The 21,568-nt window shown below is 33.1% G+C and overlaps 4 protein-coding genes across 7 annotated transcripts; 3 read left to right on the forward strand and 1 right to left on the reverse strand.

Moving 5' to 3' along the window:
* Positions 1–4,973, forward strand: PAP16 (purple acid phosphatase 16). Of its 2 annotated transcripts, XM_090304277.1 has the most exons (6): positions 1–371; positions 2,354–2,578; positions 2,768–2,884; positions 3,245–3,518; positions 3,768–3,936; positions 4,671–4,973. In XM_090304277.1, exons 1-6 carry the CDS (start codon positions 101–103, stop codon positions 4,878–4,880), a joined length of 1,266 nt encoding a protein of 421 aa, XP_090160403.1. In that variant the 5' UTR covers positions 1–100; the 3' UTR covers positions 4,881–4,973. The 2 variants fall into 2 exon arrangements, with proteins under 2 accessions (XP_090160403.1, XP_068494052.1); XM_068637951.2 differs by lacking the exon at positions 2,768–2,884 and having other exon boundaries at positions 3–371.
* A 4,544-nt stretch (positions 4,974–9,517) lies between these two features.
* Positions 9,518–12,914, forward strand: LOC137830537 (protein IQ-DOMAIN 12). Its single transcript, XM_068637952.2, has 6 exons — positions 9,518–9,727; positions 10,231–10,362; positions 10,468–10,752; positions 11,164–11,376; positions 11,658–11,789; positions 12,194–12,914. Exons 2-6 carry the CDS (start codon positions 10,294–10,296, stop codon positions 12,629–12,631), a joined length of 1,137 nt encoding a protein of 378 aa, XP_068494053.1. The 5' UTR covers positions 9,518–9,727; positions 10,231–10,293; the 3' UTR covers positions 12,632–12,914.
* Positions 12,915–13,932: 1,018 nt separating this feature from the next.
* LOC137830538 (putative glutathione S-transferase) lies at positions 13,933–15,615 on the forward strand. Its single transcript, XM_068637954.2, has 2 exons — positions 13,933–14,276; positions 15,094–15,615. Exons 1-2 carry the CDS (start codon positions 13,965–13,967, stop codon positions 15,457–15,459), a joined length of 678 nt encoding a protein of 225 aa, XP_068494055.1. The 5' UTR covers positions 13,933–13,964; the 3' UTR covers positions 15,460–15,615.
* A 1,503-nt stretch (positions 15,616–17,118) lies between these two features.
* EIF3E (eukaryotic translation initiation factor 3E) lies at positions 17,119–20,739 on the reverse strand. Of its 3 annotated transcripts, none has more exons than XM_068637955.2 (8): positions 20,520–20,739; positions 19,980–20,387; positions 18,969–19,196; positions 18,753–18,874; positions 18,346–18,565; positions 18,049–18,191; positions 17,564–17,701; positions 17,119–17,412 (listed from the first exon to the last, which is right to left on the reverse strand). In XM_068637955.2, the coding sequence occupies exons 2-8, from the start codon at positions 20,340–20,342 to the stop codon at positions 17,313–17,315; spliced, it is 1,314 nt and encodes a 437-aa protein (XP_068494056.1). In that variant the 5' UTR covers positions 20,343–20,387; positions 20,520–20,739; the 3' UTR covers positions 17,119–17,312. The 3 variants fall into 3 exon arrangements, with proteins under 3 accessions (XP_068494056.1, XP_068494058.1, XP_068494057.1); XM_068637957.2 differs by having other exon boundaries at positions 20,560–20,722; XM_068637956.2 differs by having other exon boundaries at positions 19,980–20,408; positions 20,520–20,636.
* Positions 20,740–21,568: the final 829 nt, after the last annotated feature.

A 21,568-nucleotide genomic window follows, 5' to 3' on the forward strand; every position in this document is an offset into this window, starting at 1 on the left:
ATAATAATGCACTCTGAAAAGTGCAACGCACCGTTTTTCCATTCTCTGAAGCCGTTTCGTTTGAGACGCTTTACTTTCTGTTGTTTTCTCTCTCACGGCAATGGAAACTCACGGAGGAGGTAAGTGGAGGATACTGTTGCACCTACTCCTTCTCTCTCTGATCTCCACCGTCCGATCATCATCCGCCGTACGATTCCGATCGGCGTGCGGTGCCGCGGAGAGGCAGGTTCCGATGGCGGAGGGTGCAGGCTTCAAGATTGGGCTCTTCGCGGACCTGCATTTTGGAGAGGACGCGTGGACGGAGTGGGGCCCACGCCAAGACGTGAACTCCATTAACGTCATGAATTCGGTGCTCCACCATGAAAATCCAGGTGACGTCACGTTACCGGTTACTGCATTCACTCTTTACCTGTTAATCACTGTTACACATGACAACTCATGGATGCCAGTTTCACCATAACTATTTCCACTTCGTTAAAACCTAAAAATTCATTAAATAATCATTTTTCAAAAATAAAAATAAATAAATATTTATTCAATAATTTCTCTTACAAAAAAAAAATATAATACTATCAAGAATTTACTATAGAAATATATACTTTTATGATAAAAGTGTTATAATGACATAAATTTTTGAAAGAAATATTAAATACATAAAGAGTTTTCTAATAATTTAAAATAATAATGAACATGGGAATAAAAATTAGGCATGTATATATAAGATATTATTTACCTCTATTATATTTGAACGATCTAAATATTTCTCGATAATCTTGTTAATGTCAGAACAAGTTTGAAAAATACTTACAATGGAGAAAAAGAACACTTTTATGGAAACAAAATAAAATCTTTCCCGAAGTGAAAATATTACAAGGGAAAAGTGAAAAAAATTGTGGGTACATGAAAAATAAAAAAGAACTCATTTACTTGTTTTTACATTGAATGTATATATCTTAATTTTGTTATACTTATGTAAATGTCTTAATTGCAATACAAAATACTTATTTTTCCTTTTTCATTTACTTATCTTCTCTTTCTCTTAATTAAAACATCTTTAAAAAATTCCCCATCTTCTTCTACTTTTTTCTTATTAATTTTTGTTTCATCATCCACAACATTACTTTCCCAATTATAATTTTATTTTCACAAAGCTCAGTTAATGTTTAGCGACGTTGAAAAATGTTGATGTAATTGATTTGCAAAAATAATAACAAACATCATCTAGGTACTTGGTTAAAGGCCATAAATACTTACCATTTATGACAATTAGTGTTAATAAAATAGTGTGTATCTAGACTTTATAGTTTTGTTAAATTTTTATATTTTGGAAGGAAGAATAATAATTTAACTATGCTTTTAATTCTTATAAAATGATTGAGTTTTGATTTTGGTAGTGGTAATTTTTTTTCTTTGCTCTTATTCCCTCAAAGTAGAAAATTTCAATTTTGTTTCTCTCTAATACTGTATATGAACCTAATTAACTATTTATGTGTTAAGATAAAAAGTTAAATGACCATTCTAGATAACACATACTAGAATTGTAATATGATGTTAATATATTACTTTAAAAAAAATAAGATTCATAAAATATATTATTTATCTATATTAAAATAAATATTAAAAACTAAAAACAAGATTTTAAATAATAAAAATCAGAGCAAAATATTTTACAGAAACTAAACCAAAATTTATATATTTTATAAGAACTGAAATGAATATTTCAATTTTTATAGAATAAAAAATATTTTTTCAATAGGAACGAAATAAAACTTTTTTTATTTATTTTAAAGAGACTAAAAATATCTATTTTCAAATATTTATGATGTGATTCTTATTCTCTTTAAAAAAATTAAATTGGTGCTCATTTGCTAATGTCCATTAACTTTTATTAAATCATATAAAGAAAGACTAATAGATAATGTATAAATTCAGTTTCTTTATCGGAGTTTATTTAAGATTTCAATCGTTTCACTGTAATTGAAAAATAGTTAACACAATCTTAATAATGATAGTTTATAATTCTGAATAAAGACTTATTTTAAAATTATTTCAAACTATAAGACTTTCGTTGAAAAAATTTAAACTTTAAGAAACAAGTTAAAAAATAATTATAATTTGCATAAGAGAATAATTTAAACAATAACTGTTCCTTTCAAATATGGGATCAAGCAACAGTACACATGCTTAGAGATAGTTACATAAATAGCGAGGAACTCGGAACTCATAAGCATACATGAGAACATTTTTTTACTCACAACTTCATCTATTTTTGTTAATTAATTTCGTTTTGTAATGCCACGAGCTTTAGATTTCATGAACACCAAGTTCTAATGAAGTTAACTCTCTATGACAGATTTGGTGATATATCTTGGTGATGTCATCACGGCTAACAATATAATGATTGCAAATGCAAGCTTGTATTGGGATCAGGCAATCTCCCCAGCAAGAAATAGGGGCATACCATGGGCCAGTGTATTTGGAAACCATGATGATGCTGCATTTCAGTGGCCATTGGAGTGGTTCTCTGCACCTGGCATTCCTCCAATTCACTGCCCTCAATCCACAACTTCATATTCAGGTACCAAGTATTTAGTAACAGATAAAAATGTTGGAAATCGCACGTCAAACTAAAGATAGACCATTTACATTATAAGTGGATGCATAACTCGACTTACAAGCCGATTTTGTAAGATTGAATTAGGTTTAAAGTTATTTTTTAAGATAGTATTAGAATTATTTAAAGTCTATTCTAATGAGAGTTTATTAGGTCTATGTGTTATTCAGTATCAAACTGTTCATACCACCATATATAGTCCTACGTACGAGTTAATTGGTCTCGACGTGAAAGAGATATATTGGAGATCCACATTGACTAAAGATAAAGGTAATTCATAGTATATAAGTGAATGCAAAGATTTTGGAAAGTTGAGTTAGACTAAGTATATTTACTTAGAGATAAGAAAGATGTAATTAATTCTATGGTTACATATTTGTTGGGTATGGAGAATAGAAGATACCTGATTTTTTCATGCATTCTTGACAGTAGGTTGTCAGCTATTTGCTTGATTGTGAAACTTTCAAAGAATCAATATTCATGAATAGCTTAATTGAAAATAATGAAAATGTTTTATACAAACTCTTTGGTGTTTTTATAACTAATTTTGTTTTATTGTATCTCTCATGCTCCTCATAAGATTAAGTTTTTGAGATATTTTCAGTGAAGGGCATATTGGATAAATTTCAGGAGAAGAAGAATGTAGCTTCAAAGGAACAGGACGATTGGAGCTGATGACAGATGAGATCAAGCACAATGGATCATTTTCTAGCTATGGCCCAAGAAATCTTTGGCCAAGTGTATCCAACTATGTCCTTCAGGTTTCATCACCTGATGATCCACCATCACCAGTGGCCTTCCTTTACTTCCTTGATTCTGGTGGTGGTTCGTATCCAGAAGTCATATCTAATGACCAAGTAGAATGGTTCCGGAAAAAAGCTGAAGAAATTAACCCTGACTCAAGGTACAATGAAAGTGCATGAAACCAGAAGTGATTTTGCTTTAAAGCTACAAACATCCCAAGCAAGAAAATTATATATAAATAAACTTTTTAATAGACATTCATAAAAGAAGAAAACACAGATATAAAATGAGTCAAACTTATCTCACTGGTGAAAATCAAATCGTGCACCTTTGCTTTTTTAGAAGCTTTCTTATGAATCTTCTCCAAAAATTGAAGGCTATAACTTGAATAAAACATATTGCATGACAGAGTTCCGGAGATTGTTTTCTGGCATATTCCAAGTACGGCTTATAAGGTGGTGGCTCCCAAGTTTGACATACGAAAGCCCTGTGTAGGATCAATCAACAAGGAACCTGTTGCTGCTCAAGAAGTTGAAACGGGTATCATGAATCTTCTTGTCAATAGAACTTCTGCCAAGGTAAGGTCAAAGCCAGTATGCTAGTCAAATTCTCCAGAACTATCTGTATAGAACAAAAATCAAATCCTCAAGATCCTAGTTGTTAGGTTTGAACCACCAGATGTGTTTGCTTCATGATTTATTTGTTGATTTCAATGACTTTACTGGGAAATTGTGTGAAGTATGAGAAGATTTTCAAAAGATAGTATGGAGGTATATTTTGTCAGTGGGTTAGAACCTAACAATGCTGGAATAAATGATGACATACTATGTTTGTACCCAGACACCTAGCCAGTAGTCTGTGATAGTATAATGAACAGGTTTCTTCTTCTTATCCATGGATGTATTGGCCATTGTCAAACAATGTAAAGTTTGGTGTGCCTTTTGTTTGATTATTTCTTTTACTTTGTTGTAGCCTTTTTTTTGGTCTATCTGTGAGGTTCTACTTGTCTTTGAATTTGAAGGAAAAACTTACAATGTTCATCTCATATTTTCATTTGTTTTGTACACTAGTGGTAAATAAGTATGAACCTAAACACTCTGCCACTAAGTTGACTATAGTGGGTTAAAGTTTTTGAAATCAATTAGAACGTGTCCCATATTTTCATCTGTTGCATGCATGTTGTTAAAGCAAAATATCTAGGTAAAGAATTTGGTTCATCTTGATTTTTCTCCCCTTGCCAAGTATGGTTTGAGATTTTCATTTTTCATCATCATTTTTGTTTGTTTATAACTTTTTCTTTTCATAATCTCAGGCAATTTTTGTTGGACACAACCATGGATTGGACTGGTGTTGCCCATACAATAAACTATGGTTATGCTATGCTAGGCACACTGGTTACGGTGGCTACGGAGATTGGCCTAGAGGAGCACGAATTCTAGAGATAAACCAAACACCATTTTCTCTTCATTCTTGGATAAGGATGGAGGATGGTGAAGTGCATAGTGAAGTTATCTTGAGTTAGAAGTAACGAGCAAATACATACATAAAACTGTAAATGAAATCATGGTAATTATCTAAATTCTAAAATATCAGAATATTGATATTTGTTTGGTGAGTTTTTTTCAAAAGTATTTTTAGGGGAAGAAAACAGAAGTAAATATAGAATGAGTTTCTTTCCAAACTAAAATTAGTTTATAAATAAGTTAATTTCTAAAAATTCTTTTAAATAAATTATCAAAATTACAATTTGTAATATATAAACTGGTTTTAACTTGTAAAAAAGATTAGGGAGAAACTTGTTCAATATTTCTCTTATCATGATAAATCTTTAACACTGTGAGAGTCTAAATTAAGGAAAAGATGGAGAAAGTTCACTACTTTTGAAAGGAATTTATAACTGTATTATGAAAAACGTTTTCCAAAATTTATAGAAAGCATTTTCTTGGAAAAGATTTTGAAATAATAATTTTTTTTATAAAAAGCTTTCATGTTAGACATCACTATGCTACTTAATATCTTAGTTAGGCTGACACCTCAGGTAACAACAATCATTTGCCATCACATGAAAAAAATATTATTAAAAAGAAATAAAAATTACAATTATATAGAAACACTATACCAAAACACATATGTTAACAAAAATAATACATAATTAATAAAGAATTCTAAGAAGAGACTAGAGAAAACCTATTATATCAATTAAATGATTTTCTATGACTAAATTCTAAATTAACCAACTTATCATCACACAAATTTCCTTCACGAAAAATATGAGTAACCCTAAACCTGATTTTTCTATAATAAGACAAATAATATTGTTGGAACATATATTAACCGTTATGGAATGTGTTTTTTAGAATAATTTTTCTAAAATTTATTTTGAAAATAAGTTTTTGTAATAAGACTGAAAGTGTGGGAAGAACTTTGAGGGGTGTGTAGGAAGAAACACTCATTTCTAACCAGTGATTGATGTAGATTTTCTTTAATTAAAATTTTGGGGTCAAATCTCATTTACTAAAGAATACATTATTGCCCGTTAATCTTATTATTTTAATAGGAAAGATTTATTATATTCAAAGATCCTCTAAAATTAATGAAAAAAATAAAATAAAATATAGAGCGACAGACCAAATAATGTTTAGGTAATGTCTAATTCAAGAAATGTCTCATAGCTATTAATTGAAAATAATTTCTTCAAATTTTAAGACAATAATATGTATATCAAAACGAATCAACACTTAACACATTCAACACGTTCTTGTAGGTAAGAGTTTATTCAGTTTTTTTTTTACTGAATAATGAAGGTCCATTTTCTATTTTTTTTTTCATGAATTGTCACAGTTATTTTTCATGTATTAAGTTAAAACATGGTTATAAAAAATTAAGAAAAATTTGATATATTTTAGGTAAAACCTTACGATTTTTAATTTCTAAACCACATTTACTCCCAATATTTCACACCATCAAGGATATGCATAGGTTTTGCCAACAACTATACTTCCTCCAGTCTTAAATATAAACAAAATTAAATTTGGATTAGTTTTAAATATAAGCAAAACTCAAGTAATTTTACTTCATTTAATGAGTTTATTTCTAAACTACATCTTTCATTTGATTGAATTTTTTTAATAATTCTATTTTATTCGCAATAACATATTTGTAGTAAAGGAAAATTGTTTTTCTCATATGCAAGATCATATTATAAGACCATTTTTAAATGAGAACTATTTATGGTTACTTGTTTAGAAAAACATTACACCCAAAAAAAAATTATATACACAGAAAACTACCTATGCTTATAATTGTTTAAATCCAAATCTATATTAATAGATATAATAGAGTCTAACAAAGGTATATGTTAAGAAAATTTCAAAATGTTCTAACATACTTTTTTCCTTTTCCCTTTTTTTCTTCTTTTTAATTTCCCTTCTCATCTTAAAATTCTACTTTATCAAACCCTCATTGTGTTTATAAGAAAGTAAGACTCTTAAGAGCAAGAGAAGTTGCCAGAATATATGGTTATTGAGTTTATTTTCCAACATACTTATGTTATCATTTTTCTTTTGACTAAAGAAGATGATTGGTTGACCCATAATTTGATGTTTTTTATTGAGTACTTCCATCATGAGAGGTGAACCAAAGTTCATTGCCATGATCTATAAACTTATATAAAGCAAAAGCAGTGTTTTATTAAACTTATAAACCTTGATGGCCAAATGATCTTTAGCTAAACCAGAATATAATTTAGAGAGTTCAATGAACTTTACTTGATAATCATAATCTAAAATAAGTTGCTAAGTTACTAGATATTATTGTTATGAGAAAAGGGTATAAATAATTCATGAACTTTAGCTAAGAAATAAGGCTTAACATTAATGGAGTATTGCTTTTCTTTTCTGGTTCAATTAACATGTTTGCTATGTCCCAGTACAAAGAAACTCACAACTCATGCAACTACATAAAGCAAAGTTTGCTGAACTTTTCTTATCAGAACACCTTGTTGGGACAATGAAACAACACCAAAGTCTCACTTTTTTTTTCTCTCATTTTGTTAGATAACTCATGGAAAAGTATTTATTTGTGCATTCATGACTTTTATTTCCAGGCATGGACCACCATGAATCAGGCTTTTAAATTCTTTCTCCTCAAGTCAAAAACGTGCTCACATCAAGTACACTGGGGCCAAATTTGTGCATAAAATTAGACCAAGTTATATTATACCCTCTCTATTTAGACAATATAATACTCACCTCCATTTTTTTACCCTAAAAAACCTAAAATCCATATAGTTGTTTAGGGATTATTTAGGTTAACATAAAAGGGTGATATAAGCTGCACATGTCTATTTAATGCATTTTCATAACTAAAGTGCTTGTTTGTTTAATGTATTTTCATGAAAGTATTCATATCTAGTTTGGAATCAAGTATAAGGGTTTACCTTTGAAGTTTTCTTCAACATATATCAGAAACATGTTTAGTATATTTTAATGTAGTTATAATAAGAAAACAAGAATATGAAACAGACAAAGTACTTAATGCATTATGTTAATGAAGAAGAAAATCTCAGTGTGACAAAACAGGGGTGTAAGTATAACAATACTATGGATTTCAAAATTTTTTGTGGAAGCAAAAATTGGAAAAAATATGATATTATCTAAGGAGAAAGGATGTGGAGTGCAACTTGCTCTTAAAAATTAAGCATTTGTCATGATATTTCTTGAAAAGTGCAGCAATCAAAATTTCACTATTTCTATGTTAAATGTTGCAGTGGTTATGATAAATTGATTGATGTGCCAAGTCTATGTTTGCATTGCATGGTATTTTGGTGAATTCATTATTATTGTATATGATAGGTCACTCTCACTTGCTATTATTTCTGAAATTACACATGAAGAATTTAACCCCTTCCACACATTAATGGGAAGAGATAAATGCTCCCTAAACTTCAAGCATCAGTTATGATATCCAAGCCTATGATTGAAACTAGAAAACTTACAAACAAAACTCCAAATAGTAGTGTTCCACATAATTCATACTGTGAGAGCTAGCTCATTATGAGTATGAATTGATAAGCATTGTGCAAAGAAATTTCAATGTTTGAGTTACAAGAAAGTGAGACTTTTCATTATGTTACAATTAGACTATGACACAAATAATCACTTCAAGAACCTAAGAATGTGGCCAAACAATAAAGGTGGCTAAAGAAAGATGACATTTTTTTAATTAGAACAACTAATGGGAACTCGTGTTGGCCCTATAACCACACATTTCAAAAGAAACATTTAGTTTCCATATTTTACCAATATGTTTTCATGCTTGATTTAGTTGTGACCATCATCATTTTCTTTATGTAGAAGAAATAAAGAAAAGTATTCCCCTTTTCACATTTAGCAATACTTTGGCCTATCTATAACTTTTAGTTCAATTAATGCTAAAATTTGAGTGAGAGATTGATGTTTGAGCTTTTAATCTTTTGCTTTTTGTGTGAAAGATGTTCAATATCCAAAAACCTCTTCAACTAAGTTGTGAAGAAGTAATCCAAGTGTCCATTTAATTACCTTTTGCAGATGACAATTCAATTCTACATTAAAGGTGTTATTTTGACACAAAAGAAACTGAAGTGGAAATACCCCATTTTTTAAACCAAAATTGATTAAAAAATTATAATAAAACCCACTTTGACTGAGATCAACATTCATAACAATCTCCAATTTTCATTTTCTATTAGGTCACTTTGTACCTTCAACTCTGCTAATTACACTTGTTACATGGAGTTAGAAGGAGTTCAATTGTTATACAAGTTGTACAATATTACTCAAACACAACTAAGATTAGATAAGAAGTTTAATGTAATTACTATAAAGGATTTAAATTTTGTAAAGTGAATGAACTTATTATGTTATTTATCTAAGCATATGGCTTTCATTTTCAGTTCTAACTGCCAGGGCCCCATGCCCCTTCCGGAGGGAATGGAAGGTAGAAAACCAAATGGTCATTTGAGTGACTTTGACTAAACCAAACATTTGATATGGACCGTAGCATTTGATGAAATTGACAGTAGCAACAGAAGAGAGACAAGAGAGACCCCATGAGTTCAATGGAGTTTGCCTTTTGAGTAACCACAAGTCATCCAAGTAGGCTAACTCCATTGCCCACATCATTACAACAATACTCATCCTTATGGCTTTCCCAATGCAAACTTCTCCCACATTATTATGACCATGTATTATATACACACACACATATGATGCTCAGTGTCAAAGCACATTGATACCAAGCAAAGAATTTTGAGGCACTCCCCACCCAAAGGACACAAAATCTCACTTGGGGAATCATCAACTTGCTTAAAAGTTTGGAATATCCAAAAGGGTATGGATGTCAGTTGGATTTCATCTCCTTTCAATCACTATTCCGTCTTCCTTGAATAACTAAGCCATTCTGTTTCTTCATGCAACATAAGTCACTAGGTGTAGCATGCTTTATGGAAAGTTTAGTTCCTTGAAGTAGCCTAACTTTTAGTATTGAGATGACTATGCTTGAGAAATATTCTTGTGTGCACTTTATATGTGGTTTTCTTTCTTTCTTTTACTTTTTTATAATAAAAAAGTATCACTGGTCATGGTATATTTCAATCCTATTGGCCAATAAATGATTGTTACTGAAAATGAAAGTTTATCAGTGGCAGTTTTGGCCCTCACTAGGGTAGGTTTCTTTTATGTTGACAAATGAATAGAACAGCTAGGTGATAAAATAAAATAGAATGGAGATGACTAAAGCATCTTAATTGTTTAGTAGGAATTATGAAATATGTATTTTAAATCTCTAAATTTGACTCTTGGCTTTCCCCCCTTTTTCTTCAATATCAAATATAGGATGTTCTTGAAGAGCAGAAATGTTGTCTGAAGAATTCGGTTTGAATGATGCCATAAATCTTCATGGCAAAGAAGAAGAGCTGGTTTGGATGGGTGAAAAGGCTATTCACTTCTGAGCCAAAGGACAACAAAGTAAGGGGTGTCCACGAATGCATGTTTTGGTTTTTTACAAATTTAACAATTGTCTAACAATGGTGAAGTACTCATTTTGGTTAACATTTTCCTTGTGCACTCTAGAAGCCAAACAAATGGGGATGGAGTTTTGGAAGGATCAAGCAGAAAAAGTATCCTACAATTACAGCTCCAAATAGGACATTGATTGAAGCAAGTGCAGAGCAGAGAAAACATGCTTTAACTGTGGCTATTGCAACTGCAGCAGCTGCTGAAGCTGCAGTTGCTGCTGCACATGCTGCTGCTGAGGTTGTCAAGCTCACAGGTGCTTCTCGTTCTTACTCATATCTTTCCAAGGGAGACAGAAGTTTAGCTGCCATCAAGATCCAAAGCGCATACCGTGCACATCTTGTAAGTTTTCTCAAAACCCTCTATTTCATCTTCTGCAATCTTCACTGAATTGTCAATATGCTTCAAAGTTTAGGTTTGTTGTTTGGAAGAGATTTACATAGACATAATAAACAGACAAGGGACATAGTTTAGAGTAAACTGATTCAAATTGAACAAAGTCTTCTTTTCTATTCCTTTTAGTAGCATACTTGTGCATTGTGGTGGGAAGAGATGGATGAACTGAATGAAGATGGTAATCGTGTCTGGTTTACTTTTCCTTTTTCTACAAAGAATTTGAGTTGTGAGTGTCAGTTTTGATCAATTTGATTATCTTTACTCAAGTGTATCCACTCAAATAAAACAAATATAAATGGACTCACCAAAAAGTTAAACAATTTTAAACTCATGAACTTGAAACTGGGAATGTAACAGGCTAGGAAAGCATTAAGAGCATTGAAGGGAGTCATAAGACTGCAAGCCATAATTCGTGGTCAAGCTGTGAGACGTCAAGTGTCAAAATCTTTACAGAACTTTCCCTCCAATGCAAGAAATCGTTTGGAAATTCTGGAAAGAAGTAGCCATGCTGCTGAACATATCAAGCAAAATCCAAAGCAAAAGAAAAAGTTAGAAGACAAGGAACTGAAGGTAAAGTTTGTGACATTTATTTTAGTAGAAAAGAATGGAGGAAATGGATCAAGAAATTAACAGAACACTGATTTCTATGGTTTACTTTGTGTTAGTGGTTTAAAGTTTAGTAGTTCTCCTCATTCCCTTCCCAAACTTCAGGATTTCCCTCTCAAATCATTTGACTTGGTGCATATGTTAGGTGGAATAGTTTTTACTTTTGATATCATAAGCCAATGAGCAAAGTTTGTATTGAGTTTGAACAATTCCATTGACTAATTCACTCAAGAGTTTTGGTGCAGTCTGAATGGGATAGTCAAAGAACATGGGATTGTAGCTTGCTCTCTAGAGAAGACATTGAAACTATATGGTGTAGAAAACAAGAGGCCATGGTCAAAAGAGAGCGCATGAAGCAGTACTCTTCTTCACAAAGGGTAACACTAACCACAATTGACTTTTTTGCCATAGATATGGTATGGTCTACACAGATTTCCAAAGCTAATAACTAAGGACTAGTTTATGCTTGCTTAATGCATAACTTTCACCCAACAAACATTATTTTAATAGTAACCTCAATTTGATTTGATATTTATCCCATTATGAAGAAAAAGTTGGAGAGAGAAAGAAAGAATTTTAAGATAAAAGAAAAGGTCAAGTTATTTGAAAAATGAACCTACCTTTTCAAACATTGCTACTAGTGACCAAAACTCAGTTTGCACAGTGGTTACCACTTGTTCAAACATTGCATGAGTATTTGTTATTTGTGAATTTGCTGTCTAATATTTTCTTACTTTTTCCTAGGGAATTATTATAATAATCATGCACTTATCCTTTTTAGGAGAGAAAACATTCTTTAATGGTGGAAGAATCTGTGCACAGCATGAACTTTGGAAGAGAGAGCTGTCGTACACTTGGAGAGTGGCTACATAAAGAAACATGTGATTGGGATATGATCTATAAGCCAATTACTCTGCCTTCAAACTTGGTGACAACAAAACAAGAATGGCAAGAAGGTTTGAGTCCACACATTTCAATCCCAAGGAAATCATTTTCTCTTGCAAAAAGAAGCTTAAATGGGGATGAGAGTTCCATGTCAAATTCTCCAGTTTTCCCTACATACATGGCTGTTACTGAATCCAGCAAAGCAAAGATGAGGTCTATTAGCACACCAAAGCAAAGAACAGGAATCTTGGATATATGCTCCAATCACAATGAACCTAACAAGGAAGGAATTTCCTTTTACTCTTCTTGTTATGGTGAAACTAGTACCAATTAAAACAATGCAAGTTACCAACAATGATGCTAGAGTGCAAATAGGCTTTTGTTATCACTATAAGATATAAAATCTGGTTCAATGCATGATGATCTGCTGAAGTCATCAGAAGTATGGAGGGAAAACTAAGCTTATTTGATGTTTGGTCCTTCACACCTTGCAAATCTTCTTCACATACATGTATGAAGTGCTTTTTGTCTGACTGTTACATATATTGTTTTTCTGGTTTTGGAGATCAGAAAATGTTACTACTTACTGTTGAAAATGGTATACATCTTTTATTTCATTTTTCTAGTATTCTTCATTTATATATCGAAGTTTGCTGCCATAGAAAATTGGAGCTTATACTTTGCAAAATAGCTTCGGATTGTAGTGAAGAAATTTGATTTAGTATTAAATAAAACTGTCTCGTGCATAATAATATTTTATGATGTAAATATGAAAGAAAATAAATGGAGTTTGAGAATGTTACCATGAGAGCTTCTCATTATTATTTGATTAAAGTTTGATTTTTTTTTTTTACTTTTCTTTATATTTTTTATTGTCCAAAAAGTGATATATATGACTACAACTAAATAAATAGATAAAAAGAAAAAAATTAAAAAAAAAATAAAAATTGAAAAGTGGCAAATCAGCCCACCAACCTGTCAACTCATCCTATGATGAGACGGATTACCAATTTCAACCCATATAACCTTGGTGGACCAACTAGTCTTTCTTGTTTTTGGTGGACCACTCACAAATCGGTCCAAAACGAATCGGACTGACGCATTTTACTACACTTAATATTGGGTCTCGGCCATGAATGTCAACGGGATCAACCATGTATGTACAAATATGATTTTGAAAGATAATTTCTACTTTCAATTTGAAATAATTATTTTGAAACAAAAAAATTCTACTAAACAGGAATTTATTAAGTTTCTAATGAATTTCTTTGAATGCATTGTTTCAAAAACATGTGGGTTCTACTAGCTACACCAAGCTGCATTAATTTATATATAATGTATGAGAGATAATTTTTTTTGCATCTGTAATTATCAAATCTAACGTACATTCATTATTTGGATCAGAACAAGATATGAGAGACCAAGTCTTCACTCGTTAAATATGTATCAAATTAAAAAATAAACATATTCAGACATGGTCAATTTTAGACAAGTTCTCATTTTCCAAATCTTCTTCTATTGGATATGTACAAGATTTTTATTGAAGATTTTCAGGTTTTCAAAGTTAATAAATTTGCACCAGTTTTCATTTATTTGGCCTCTTAAATATGTTTGCATAGTTAGTTGCATGAGATTGAAGTGAAGGGTGTTGAAGATTTGGCAAAAGAATGGAAGGAACAGTGAAGCTGATTGCTACACCTCAAAGCTTCCCTTGTGCAAGGGTTGAATGGGCCTTAAGGATAAAGGGTGTGGAATATGAGTACTTGCAAGAAAACTTGGCAAATAAGAGTCCTTTGCTTCTTCAGTCCAACCCTGTCCACAAGAAAGTTCCTGTGTTCCTTCACAATCACAACCCACTTCCTGAATCACTTGTGATCCTTGAATACATAGATGAGACATGGAAGGACAACCCTTTGCTACCACTTGATCCATATCAGAGAGCACAGGCTCGCTTCTGGGCCAGGTTTATTGATGAGAAGGTACACACACAAACATAATATCACATTCAACCTCTTCATTACCCTTCTCCTTACCCTTTTTTTGGCAATTCTTGTGTGAGGGAGATCTTAAGACTGAAGTATGTTTCATGTTATTCAAGATTTGGTCAAAATTGATGGTTTCATTTTAGTCATGGTGTTTATGAAACTATGCTTTGGTTTCATTTTAGTCAAAATTGATAAGTTCTTTGTTTTTCACTTTATTCAAAACTATGTTTTTTCCCTTCAGAAAAAATGAATGTTTTTAAAACTTTATGAACTAAAGCTAGTTTTGATCAAGACATCACATACTTATAATCAGCTTAGAAAAAAGAGGTTCCATGGGCTTGTTGAAATTCCTGCTATATATGTGTGTTATTTAGAAGTTGGACCTAACTTGGCATGAGAATCCACCCATGATTCTAATTCTTTGTTGGTCACCATTGCACCTAGCAAACTGATACCACTTTTAAAATAGATTCTAGTAATAATCTCCTTTTTTTTTCCTCTGGATCACACAACTCACATTGTTCACACACAAAGATATGCTCTCACAACACAAATGTTGGTAGAACAAAAGTAAATCGGTTAAAAGCACTCTTGAAGGGCTTATAAACCCTCTTTCTGTTACAATCCAGTTGTTATGTTTTAAAAACAGAACCAAAGCTAACTACTAACTCTAACTCTGTTTTAAAAGAGTTATAGAACAGAAATCATAGTTTTGTTTTGGTCATAACATGAAGAAAAACTATTGCACAATTTGAGTGCATGAGTACATGAAGCTGTAGATGTGTGATGAAGCTACTTTTGTTGGAAACAGGTTTTGTATGGTGTATGGGGAGCAACTGTGGCTGAAGGAGAAGAGAAGGGAAAGGCTGTGGATGCTGCACTAGAGTCATTGGCATTTCTTGAGAAGGAAATTGAAGGGAAAAAGTATTTTGGTGGAGACAAGATTGGTTATCTTGATATAGCAGCTGGTTGGTTGTCTCATTGGCTCAGTGTCCTTGAAGAGCTTGGAGAAATGGAACTTCTGAATGCTGAGAGATTCCCTTCTCTTCATCAATGGAGTCACAACTTCATTCAGACTTCACCTGTCAAAGATTGCATTCCATCCAGGGAAAGTGTTGCTGAATATTTCAGCTTTGGCATCAACTACACGCGTTCCTTAGCATCCAATAAATCTTGAAAGCATCTTTATAATTTGTTCATGTTATTGGTGTTGGTATTGGAATTGAGTTTTCCTTCATATGGTGTTGGTTATGTTATCATGTGTAATTGTGTGTGATCAATGACTAATCAGTTTTATGTGTGGTGTGTTTTAATAGAATGAAATTATTGGTAATTTACTGTTTGTTTCTCTTTAGAGAAAGAAAGAACTTTTACTTCTGTTTTTGTTGACTTGTTTAGCACTAAAGATTTATAAGACTCAAGTATATTATCTAAATCATTTAACATATAAAGGAAGGATATGTTGTACAACTCAAGGTGCAATGTTTATGAGCATCACTTCAATGTTTCCTTTCAAAATAAAATTCCTTAGTTTTCTGAAAATGTTCACTATGTCCTGAGAAATTTACAATTTTATTTTGGTTGTGAATTGAATATAAGTGGAGACAAGTTTTCAGATAATAATAAAAAAAAGTATCTTCAAGCATGAGGTACTTAATTTATTTGCATATGTTCCAACTCGTTATTTTTTATTTAGTGTCTCTATCGAAAAACTCCCCCAATATTAGTTAAACGCTTTTTAATTGGATATTCATAACATTAATTTATTATTCTAGGTGCTTGTAATGGGAGGATGATTATGCTTTTAGGTTTGATAAGGTTGGTGAAATTATGTTATGAGATGTTCAAATTAGGTGTAACTGTTAGCAATATTCATTTTTTGGTTAGTTGTGTTATATTGAACACAAAAAAGAATATTGTGGACAACCACAAATAATGTGACAAATCAAATAAGATACACCATTTGCAAAAGATGGTTTGGAGTTGACTTACTCATTAGTTCTATCCTTTAAGGTAGTAAATGAATGCTTCAGCTAGAATGTAGGTGTTTCTTGTTGCTTGTCCTAAGTATTTGTATTGGTAGTTTGGTAACCCTAGTTCATTGACTTAATGTCAATTTCAAATATTGTACAATTAGGCCATTGAAAATTGAAGTACATAAAACATAATAATGAATTTGTTTTTGTAATATACAAGGCAATTTGTTAAAACCTTGAGAAGGACTTGATATTGATATCACTGATGTTTCGCCATCTCAAATCTATTGATAGTAACGGTGAAAATGTTGTTTAGAAAAGTTTGCAAAGCCAAAGTTGTATATTTGTAAAATGTTAAAAGTTTAATTATCTATTTCAACTCAATTTTCATTATTTCACGTAATTTACCAATTGTATTTAGTGATAATATATGACCAAAATAAAAATACAAAACAAGATCACGTAATCACTTAGAAAACTTTGATGAAAAGGGCACAAAAAACAAACTGACGTTAAAATTTGAAAAATAAAGATAACAGCGGAATAAAATATGAAAGTAAGCTGATATCAAATAAACAATCAATTTAATACCTTGAGTATTACTATGCTTCTACAGTGTTTAAAGGGAAAATATACACGTAATCCATGAACTATGCAGCATAATTTCTTATACTTTTGAAACTGCTTATATAAGTTCACAACTTTAAAAGACTTCAAGAAAGAGGGTATTACCATAGGGGACTAAATGGATGGTTAATTCAAAAGATTAGGAAGAGAAAAAGGAAAAGGAAAAATTTAGTAGTTTCTGAAGAGAAAGACCACGAAAAACAAATATGGCTGGAGCTGCGATGATAAGTGAAGAAGTTAATGGCAAACATTTTAACCAAAATGGTTATCAATACTACTTGTTTGGATCCACAAGTAACATGAGAACCTACTTAAAAAGGTATACAGCCCATAAATTTGAATTCTAAATCCAAAATAAATAAAACCAAAAACAAAATGATGCATCCGGAAAGATGAAACAAATACTCTCATCAATCTACCTACAGACTTATCGGGCTGCTTGACCTTGTGCATGTTCCAGAAGTTGACTAACTAACTTGTAGGTGCGCCCGTTAAGGGCCTTGGTATGGTCTATCAGCTGCTCATACCTGCAGAGGTCGTAATTAAAGATCAATGGTCTTAAAAAATATGACACAACATGTAGATAAAGGAGTCAACATGACTGGGGGAGAATATTATAGTACATGAAGAAGCAATAAAAGCCCTTGACTATCAAGTTAGTGATCAATGTTAACTTACACGTTTGGATGATTAGGCTCCATGATAACCGTTCCAGTGTGAGAGTCAATTTTGGCATCAAGCTTTGAGCTACGGATGAGATTAACAATCCATCTCTCAGCCTCCTCATAATTCAAATTTAACTTCTCAGCCAGCACTCTGCAAAAATATCAGAAGTGAACAACCTTATCTTGGAATTTTGGTTGGCACTACAGATCCCCAATATGTCATATTTAGGGGTGTTACATGACAAGTATACCACAGGAAATCGTCTAGAGAAGCAAATACAGACAGAAAATATAACATCATGTAACAAAAAGAATATAAATTTGGGAAATACAGTTAAGAGCTAGAGTAAAAGCTTTCAAGGCCACAAAATAAAAGGAAGAAAAGATCAATGGCAGAGCTGCTACATTGTGTTTTCACAGGTGCACAGTTATGGCACATAGGAAAAATTATAAAGCCAGAGAGATAGCTATGACTTCTTATATTATAAAAGTGCATACCCCATGTCAATACGTTGATGTATTCTACAGTATGTCTCAAAGATAAATAGCCTAGCATTTTCAAGGAACTCATCCCTTAGTGGTACAGTTGAAAAGTTGCTTTCTTCAACCCTTTTACCAAGGAAGGGATCATTGAGAATTACCTGCATTTTTAAAAAGAGTAAGCATTATATAATCAAGCAACAAAAGTATTGGTATCATGGACACATACGAAAAAAGGGAAACTGAATAAGCCACATGGGTTACATCACTCCTATAGTTGAAATATGTTCGCTAGCCAAAAGAAACCAAGCTTACTTCTTCACATTCCCTCATCTTCTTCTGTGCCCCATCAAAGTCATAGTTGACATAAACACAAGCCAAAAACTCAGTGATGGGATCTTTATATGAATGCTGCTCTTGTTGAATAACTTTAATAAAATCTTTGAATTGTGGCCTCCTCCTCTTATTAACAATGAATGCTGTGGCCAGGTATCGTAAAAGGTGTGGAGCACTAGTTTGGATAGCATTTAGATACCTGAAAATTACATCATATATAGATCAAGCAACATAGCAAATACTAAGCCCAGAAGAGACAACCATAAACCAGGCCCAAAGAAAGGAAGAAATTGATCAGTTTGACAAGGATTAATAATAAAAGTAAAACGTGTAAAATATCCTGAATGTAATCTACAGTAGCATAGGAAAGGAGAGGTATGGCATACTTGTCCTGATTGAACAGATCAATTATTTGTGTTCTTCCATTGTCATGATTAAAAAAGATGAACAGACTCCAATGCATCAGCCATATTCTGCTTTGCACCTGGTTCAAAGGCGATGCAAAACTCTGCAACAAAGTTCTCCAATTTATATTAATATAATAAGCATAACAAACAAGTACATGTTTCCACTCCAAAAATTAACTGACAAACGAGAACAACCTTTGAGTCAATGATTTCCTTCAAGCGATTGAGCTCTTCAAGAGCAATGTCCCAGTTCTGCATCAAAATTTCAGCTGCCAGCTTCCCCCACAATGCACTCAAGCTCCTTTCACTATTTGTGCACAAAGCTCTGTACTGATAAAGATAGTCAGCAGCACCAGAGTAATTCCCACACTCAAACTGAAATTTGGCATATTGGTAAAGTGCCTCAATTTGAGCAGGACCAATCTGTTCCAGCAAACAGATGATTTAAGCAGTCAGTACGAACTCAAACACCACAGGATTCAAACTTCAAAACTGGGACAAATCTTTTAAGAACCTCTAAAATAATGCAGCAAACAACTAAGAAAACAAAATGCTTAAATAAAATTAGGAAACAAACAATGCAATCACGTTATCAGATACAATCTCAATCAAAGCTTATAAGAGAGAAATTATTAAAAAAAAGTGTAATCCAGTTACCTTAAAACATTTTCTAAATCTTACTAGTATAAAGAACCTTTTGGGTAACTAGCACCTCCTATTCTACCACATCCAAAGCTGCGAAAAACAACCTTATAATTCTGCTACAAAGATTCCAGTCCTAACATACCAAACCGACAAGCAATAAAATCCTTCAAAATAAATCAACATTTTTTATCCACACACTAAGTAATCAAGGGCCTGCCAATTGTTATAAAACAATATTCAACTGTTATGTAACACTCTTATACATAGAGCTTCATATCCTTATTAGCAAGAGACATTTGTAAAGCTTACTAGCATGATAACATCACTAAAAACCTTTAGAGCAACTAGTATATCCTATCCTACCACTACCAGCCAAAGCTTTACCTATATCCACCAAAAACAACGTTATCAATTTGCACTCAACATTCCAATCCTAATCCACCAAACCGATTTCTTTTCCAAATACCACTAATTAAACCCACGTTTAAAACCCAATTGTCAAGCAATATTCTCATAGAAATCTCAAGACATGTGAAGACTGATTGTTAATTTGCTTCAAACCTGATATCGGTCATTGAGCATCTGGAGGTTATACTGCTTGTCAGCCCGGAGCTCCTGCACGGCGGAGGCATTCTGGAGGAAGGAGACGAGGGGGGCGGCAGCCTCCTCGAGGGACTTGAGGCGAGCGACAACCTCGGCTCGGCGCTCAACCATGTCATGTGGAACATCCTCGGTGTGGTAGAGGCTCTTGTGGATGTCCATGGCGTAATCAACCATGTTGGTGTTGTTGAGGAGGTCGATCTTCGCCTTCAGAATGTGGTCATCATCATATAGCTGGCGCTCCTGCAGAAACTCCAGAAGTGGGAACACCAAATGCCTGTCGAGGTTCGGCGCCATCCGCGGGGTAAGGTCATAATCAGCCATTTTTCTCCACACTTCGGATTCGATTCTAAATTCTCACTTCTTCTTCTGCTAGGGCACACACAAACACTGATTCAATACAATATAATACACGATAAAATAATCTCTTTGTGATGTGTTCCGATTAAACAGAATTTTGGTGAACTGAAAAGTGCCTTATGTGCGGCGGCGTAAACCTACCTCTTGCTGCTGCTGTGACGGTGGATGAGCGAAAACCTACCTCTTGCTGCTGCGGCGTCGTGTGGAGATAGGGCTCCGACAGAGGCAAGATGCAGAGACGCGAACACTGAGTACCCGATAATAGGGTTTAAAAACAAGAGGACCAAACGGCGTCGTTGAGGACTTTGGTAAAATGAGAGAAAAATATGGAACACTATTGCTTTGTGGAAAAAAAAAACGCAAGTATCAAAAACAGTAAACTGTGGGCTTATACTTTAGGCAATTGCTTCCTGCACCCGATCAGTTGTGACTGGCACCCGACACTTTTAAAAATCCTAAAATGCCCTTGTCTTCTTTATTTATGGATAAAAATATCTGGAACTGCTCGTTGCTTACGGATAAAAATATCCAGAACTGATTGTTGCTTACGGATAAAAATATTCGGAAGCCACAGTTGTGTCTACGGATAAAAATATCCAGAAGCCAGCCACAGTTTTGCCTACGGATAAAAATATCCGGACCTAACTATATTCCGGATAAAAATATCCGGACCCCAAACTCCCTTACGGATAAAAATATCTGCACCTCTCAAAAGTCACTTGCGGATAAAAATATCCGCAACTCTCACTCACTTATGGAAAAAAATATCCGGAAGCATGACGTACCTTCGAATCTGGTGCTCTGCCTACGATAATGGAGGTCACGGTGGGTGCAGAAGAATGGAGAAGAACGTCGCTCACGGTGGTTGGACAACAAGCTTGCTCACGGTGGCTGCACAACACGGTGGCTTACGGTGGCTCGGTGGCTGCGGTGGCTGCGGCAGGCACAATGGAATGGAAGAACAGAAGAATAGGGTTGGTGCAGGTGATTGGGTGCATATCACAATTATAGTTTTCAGAATTTCATTAAGGGTATATTCGTCTTTTACTATTAAGTGATTGGGTGTCAATTAGAATGTGTTGGGTGCAGGGAGAATGTGCCTATACTTTATTGGGTTTTGGACTGTTAACCTTTTGGGCTTGTTTTTATGTGGAGCTTTTTTTTCCTCCACCCCATACTTTTTTTTTCCA

This window comes from Phaseolus vulgaris, chromosome 7, assembly GCF_051622355.1.
Source record: "Phaseolus vulgaris cultivar YP4 chromosome 7, ASM5162235v1, whole genome shotgun sequence".
Taxonomy (NCBI): domain Eukaryota; kingdom Viridiplantae; phylum Streptophyta; class Magnoliopsida; order Fabales; family Fabaceae; genus Phaseolus; species Phaseolus vulgaris.